At 51.1% G+C, this 5,991-nt stretch overlaps 1 protein-coding gene across 1 annotated transcript; it reads right to left on the bottom strand.

Moving 5' to 3' along the window:
• Window positions 1-243: 243 nt before the first annotated feature.
• Window positions 244-1,231, bottom strand: LOC100284367 (uncharacterized). The gene is made up of 2 exons (NM_001370623.1): window positions 964-1,231; window positions 244-777 (listed from the first exon to the last, which is right to left on the bottom strand). Exons 1-2 carry the CDS (start codon window positions 1,154-1,156, stop codon window positions 413-415), a joined length of 558 nt encoding a protein of 185 aa, NP_001357552.1. The 5' UTR covers window positions 1,157-1,231; the 3' UTR covers window positions 244-412.
• Between the last annotated feature and the right edge of the window lie 4,760 nt (window positions 1,232-5,991).

Genomic DNA, 5,991 nt, shown 5'->3' on the forward strand with positions numbered 1-5,991 from the left:
TTTGGCGCTCCGAAAAAGCGTCAACAGCCATGTTTATAAAAGAGTTGCTCCTCAACACATACAAGATACGAGAGACTTAAGCCGAGAATGTCACACAATGCATACAAACATTGTAAATCTCTTCCCCCCCTTTCCCCCGCATTGTGTAACCTGTGAATTCTGTCAACTCTATCTGAAATACAAAAAATACTATATGGACCTCCTAAAGTAAGCCTTACCTTCAAAAAATACAGAAATTATATATTTTGACTCACGAAAAGTTTTTATTTTGCTGTGGTGCCCGCAATAGATATTTCGCTGCTAAGCCATAGTTATTTTGACGCAAAATGCGTCCACATAATTACTACCACAGCTGGGATACAACGATATGACCCATGGTAAACACAAAATACAGAAACTGAAGTGTTCGTTCCTATTTTCCGTCGTCGATGTCAACCTCCTTGGTGAATGAAGGATTAACCTTGGGGATGGTGACAACCAGAGCCCGGAGCTGCAGTTGGGCACGCACGTTCTCTTTGTCGTATCCCTTGGGCACCAGTAGCCGGACGTGGAACGAGACGCTGTCGGCTGGGGCTTCCTTTTGCCTCTGTTCCTCGGCTGCAGGGGGCTTGGGCTTCGTGCTCTTGATGATGAGCACATCGTCCTCCACGGCAACCTGGAAGTCGCCCGTTGTAGCACCCTCCGACAAGTTGAAGAATGTCAGCCTGACTTCCTTGCCATCTTCCTTGATCTCCCATCGCGGCGTCGACGTTGGCGGCATGTTGGGATGCACAAGGGCTTCCGCCATCGCCAAGACACAGGTGGTGGAGATCAGCGAAAACATTACTCTACATAGTTTATATGCAACTCGAACACGTAGAATACTCATCATGCAGAGAGAAGTTACTAGTAAAATTTGCTTGCTATTTCATCTCATACAGTCATACACCAATATATATATATATAGTTAAGGAGCTGTCATACCAACGGGAGAGATGTTGAAGGCATGGTCGGTAGCCTTGGCATCCACAGAGTAACAGATGGATCGAGGCCGCTTCTTCTCAGCAGGAGCACAAGGGAGAGTCACCACTACTGGTTTGAGAGACCCAAAGGACGGCGTACCAGCTGATCTTGGCGGACGGATTAGCAGGCCGAGGGATGTCGAAGTTGTCGACATTGCTTATTTGGAGTTCGGTAATAATACCACTACAGTGATCGAGTAGCTAATTTCTCAGATGCAATGCAACCGTCTCTTATCTCTGTGTACCTCAGCTTATATAGCGAGGTTTAGGTAGCCTGTCTCCTGGGTGTCCTCTACACGTCAAAAATTTATATTAGAGACGTATTCTGTGTGCTAAATGTGATATATAGGTTGGATTATAAACTAACGGACCAAGATGCTCGTTATTTATAAGGTTGCACATATAAGACATGATTGTACTGTAGTTGTCGCCCTATATTTAGAGGATATGAGAGTTTCTCTCTATATTTAGAGCCTAGGAAAATTGTCTAGAGTTTTCTATCACTAGTAGAAAACAGCTCTAAATATGTGGTAGATTTAGGTTATCAAGCGCAAGTGGTATTTTTAATGACGGTTTCTTAAGAAAACCGACTCTAGAAATCTACAGACGATTTTCTATGATTTTTACAAGCAGCTTTCTTAAGAAACCGGGTCTAAAAACGATTTCTACAAGTGGTTTTCTTAGGAAACCGCCACTAAAATTTATTTTTATGCTGATTTTTTTGTTTTAAAATTACCTCGAATGAAAAAACCACCAACATAAAAGTTGGAGATATCTAAAAGTTATGAAACTATGTACTTGACAACTTTTTATTTGAAATCATTTCGGCTCTTAAAAATTGCATCCAAATTTGTAAAATTTAAAATACAAATTTTGCAAAAGTCCTCGGATAGGAAAAGTCCAAAATAAAAGTTGTAGAACTTTGAAAGTTAAGAAACTTTTTAGTTGATAACGTTTTTGTTCGAATTTGTTTACAACCTCAAATAGTCAATTTATATTCGGTTTGTTCTAATATGTAGGCAACAAAACTGCAATATACACATAAAATAAGTGATAGGTGGAGTGGTAAATGGACTACACACAAGGGTGAAGTCGAGGTGTTCGATTTGTGACTTGCGACTTCGATGAACATAGGCGGGCCGGGAAAGGGTGAGGCATCCCTAATAAATAATTTTTTGCTATTTTAAAAACACATTTTATGTTTCCTGAAAAAGATTTTCACTTGCGGTTTTATTATCTCGACCGTGGCGGTTCTTATTTACCCGCCTGTACAAAATAATAATTTCTACTAGCCCTTGGCACTAACGGTTTTAAAAAAATGCGAGTATAAATAGATTCAAAACCGTCTCTGTGCATTGGAGATAACTTTAGAAACCTAAAACAGTTTACTGTTGGCTACTGTCCTCTATATTCAGAAGAGACTTTAGAGAATATCGTTGATTGCTAGAGCACATCGTTGAAGGCGCTATAAAGAAAGTAATATTCTTTATGTTTAGAATAGGGAAGCACGAGCCTTAGAGATAACACGCAAGGAATCAGTTACATGCTTCTTCTTACTTTACGTGCTCGGGAGTAAGAGAGATACATATATGTATAGATCGGCAAGAGCTTTAGAAAAGTAGCCGTGCTGTAGCAATGGTTCTAAACTTGTGGTATGCTCATTCCCCGTCACACAACTACAGTAAAGATTGTAGGACTAGTAATAATATAATAAAAAGTGACAACAAATCGATGCAAATTTACAACGCAGAAGCTAGGAGAACTGATAGTTTTGGATGAACTCATAGTTCAGCATCCAACGCACATAAGTAGCACCCTACCATATCATCTTTCAACGCTGCAATACAAAACAATCTCCTCTACTGACCCATTAGTGTTGTGTGTACACTGTGCAGTAGCTGACATGTGACTCTGCTTCACACTACAGCATCGCAAGGCTAGGATCTGAAATTCTGAATAATGATTACACGGTATAATTTTGTTGACCCGGCCATGTAACGCGGTATAATTCTGTGTACACGGTATAATTACACGGTATAATTCTGAATAATGATTACGCGTGTCAGGATAAGGTGACTCGGGAGCGTAGCCCGAGCCTCGGCCATGTAACGGACGTACCCAGAGTCATCCCTCGCTCTACGTGCTCTGGGGCAGCTGTCGAACCCTTCTGAGGGGCCAGCCTTCGAACCCCTGATCAGTAGTGGGCACAGAGCCCGAGTGCTCTGGGGCGGCTGTCGAACCCTTCCGAGGGGCCAGCCTTCGAACCCTTGATCAGTAAGAGGGCTCGGGGCCCGCTTCCTTCGCGGAGAAGGATCCCTTTCGAAATATCCCCTTTTCCGGTCCGTGTAGCAAGAGAGAGAAAAGGGAAGAGGAAAAGGATATGAATTTAAATGGTGTGGCGCACCTTTTTTGACGCGGTCATCATGGCGGAGGTGAAACGACGCCCGCTTCGCCTGCCAAAGGTGTCGCTTGCCCCGCCGAGGAGTTAATGCGACGGGACGGGTGACTCGCGGGGCGGCCGTTGTGCGTGCTCGAGTCGTTCGAGGAACGGAACACGGGCGCGTCGTCTTCACGCCGTGGGAGAGGGCTCCCCTGCTGCTTCAGGAGGGGGCGCGAGCCTGCAGGCGATTTGACCGCTGTTTCCGCTCGTATGCCGCTGCCATTACTGCCGGTCCATTTTTTGCCATATCAACCGTCGCGCCTCCTCCCGCGGCTGACTGACCCGTGATCGTTGTGCTCGATTGGCACTGTTGGGCCATGCGCAGGGTTGCCTCGAGTCGCGGCACCGGTTCCACAGTCGAGGAGGCGCGGCATTGGCGCAAGTGGCGGTGCGGTTTCTTGCATGTAGTAATCGGCGCACCGGTTACATGATGTGTGGGCCTGGGCCTCCATGCTGGATGCGACGAAGCCGAAGGGGTGCGCCCCCGTGGTACGGTTGCACACCACCTGCATGGCGGTCCACCCTTTCGACCGCTGGTTTCGGCGAGGATGGAGGAGTGCTTGTAACCGCGGGGCGGTTACATGCTCAGCGTGCGGCGGTTTGGCTTCTTCTGTTTCGGGTCAGCTTGCATGACGTGTGGGACCCAGCCCCCGTGTCGTAGGGGGAGGACCCTGGAGCACGTCGGTGAAGACTTTGCCCTTGACGCTTGAGGATGCGAGTGGGGAGAGCCGCCTTTAAAAAGGGATCGATCCCCCGGGCGGTAGCCATGCCTTCGCACTCCCCTCATGCGTCGCGCTCTTCCACCTTTCGAGCCCCCGGATGGGGAGCGCCCGCGTTGCCTTCGTCTTGCTGCTGTTGGAGAAGAGCAACCTCACGGGGGTTGACACCCTTCAGCCATCGCTCGGCTTCAAGGATTTTCATCATGCAGCCCGGCTGCATTCCCTCACCCATGGTCATCCAGGATGATGACCACCAGTTCGGTGGTGGGGAGAAGCAAGCCGGGCTATGGCCTCTGCCCTGCCCTCAGCTTCAAGGATCTTCATCACCCGGGCTGGGGAGGAGGGCGGTGCGAGTCGGGGCCTACCTCCGCGTGGGCCGGCGACCCGCTTCTTCCTCCGACATTCGGGGGAGGAAGACATCCTCCAGCTCTACGGAGGAGGCGTCCTCCAGCCATGCGGGGGAAGGCGAACTGCTGCTTCCTGGACAGGGGGCAACTGTCCGTCCTCCACCCGGGCGACGGCCGTGCCGCGCGCGGGCCGACTACGTCCAGGTCCTCCCTGCGCCGTCGGCTGCACAACACGCCGTACGCCGCGAGGGCGGTACTCATGTTCTGGGATGGCCCCGTTCTTGTTCTCGTGGCGAGAACGGGAGTGAGGACCTGCCGGTGCGCTTTGGGGCGGCCGCCGCTCGCTGGTGCGGTGTTGGTGGGCTGGTGGCTGCTGTCGTCGGTGCTGAGGTGGTGGTCGCCAGAGGAGGTTTCTTCGCCGACGAGACCATTGGCGCCACCTGCGGTCGGACCTCCGGCTCTTTGGCTTTGATGGCTTGTCCTCGCCCCTCGAGTGGGGACGTGGGCGAGGGCCTTCTTACAGCAGTGTTTACCCTAAGGTCATCGCTGCTGCTGTTTAGCCGCCCGAGGCGGAGGTCATTGTCACTGCTGGTGCAGTGGTCGCCGGCGAGCCACCCGGAGTTTGTCGTCCCACAGGCCTTCTGGTGTGGAGGTTGTTCATACCCGCGGGAGTGGAATCGGAGTTCCGTTTATAATGGCACCCTGAGTATGGGTGTTTGTTCATTATGGCTGTCGAGGCCTGAACATCTGGGTATTTGAGCGTAATACCGTGTTTCTTCCTCATTTCGAGCACTAGGACTCGCCTGTCGGCTAGCTGAACCGCTTAACCGAGTGTGAGTTGCCCTGTGCGGAAGGTAACGAGTGAGGTATCCGTATCCCAGAGGCGTAGGAGTTCCTCGGCTCGGTCGGCCTTGCCACTCAAGGCCTCTCTTGCTCAGTTTTAGAATCCTCGGCTGCTCTGCGATGAGCTGGAGCCGAAGGCAGCGGTGTCGGCGTGGACAGAGGCTTCGTCGGCTCAAAAAGAGGCTTTGTCGGCCCAGGAGCAGGTGGCTTCCCAGGCCAAGGAGGTGCAACAGCGGCGGCTGGGGCTTGGCCAGGTCATCCGCGAGCGGGACCAACCCCAGAGTCATGCTGCCGAGGCCGTGAGCCAGGCTGAGGTCCTCGGGGGACAGCTGGCTGTGGCTACGGAGCGACCAGCCGAGGTGTCTGCTCGAGTCGGGACCCTGGAGGAGACCCTGGCTGCGATGGCCCAAGCGCGGTGCTGGCGTCCTCCTTCGAGGTGGAGATCCTTCCGCCCGTGTCGCCGTCCGAGGCCGGGCCAGATTCCGCCGAAGGTGGAAACGACGCCGAGGGTGCTGCTGCTCCCTCTGTCGATGTCCGAACCTGCAGGAATATTTTATTTGTAGTATGCGTATGTTTTTCGCGGCCGCCGAGGCCCAAACATCTTATTGTCGTGTTATAAAGTTGCGTTTCCTTTCCTCTTG

The sequence above is a fragment of the Zea mays genome, chromosome 1, assembly GCF_902167145.1.
Source record: "Zea mays cultivar B73 chromosome 1, Zm-B73-REFERENCE-NAM-5.0, whole genome shotgun sequence".
In the NCBI taxonomy this organism is placed as follows: Eukaryota; Viridiplantae; Streptophyta; class Magnoliopsida; order Poales; family Poaceae; genus Zea; species Zea mays.

Coding starts and splice junctions, on each gene's coding strand:
- LOC100284367 (NM_001370623.1), bottom strand. CDS start 1,156: ATGTCGACAACTTCGACATCCCTCGGCCTGCTAATCCGTCCGCCAAGA. Junction 778..963: donor CTTCAACATCTCTCCCGTTG/GTATGACAGCTC, acceptor CGATGGCGGAAG/CCCTTGTGCATCCCAACATG.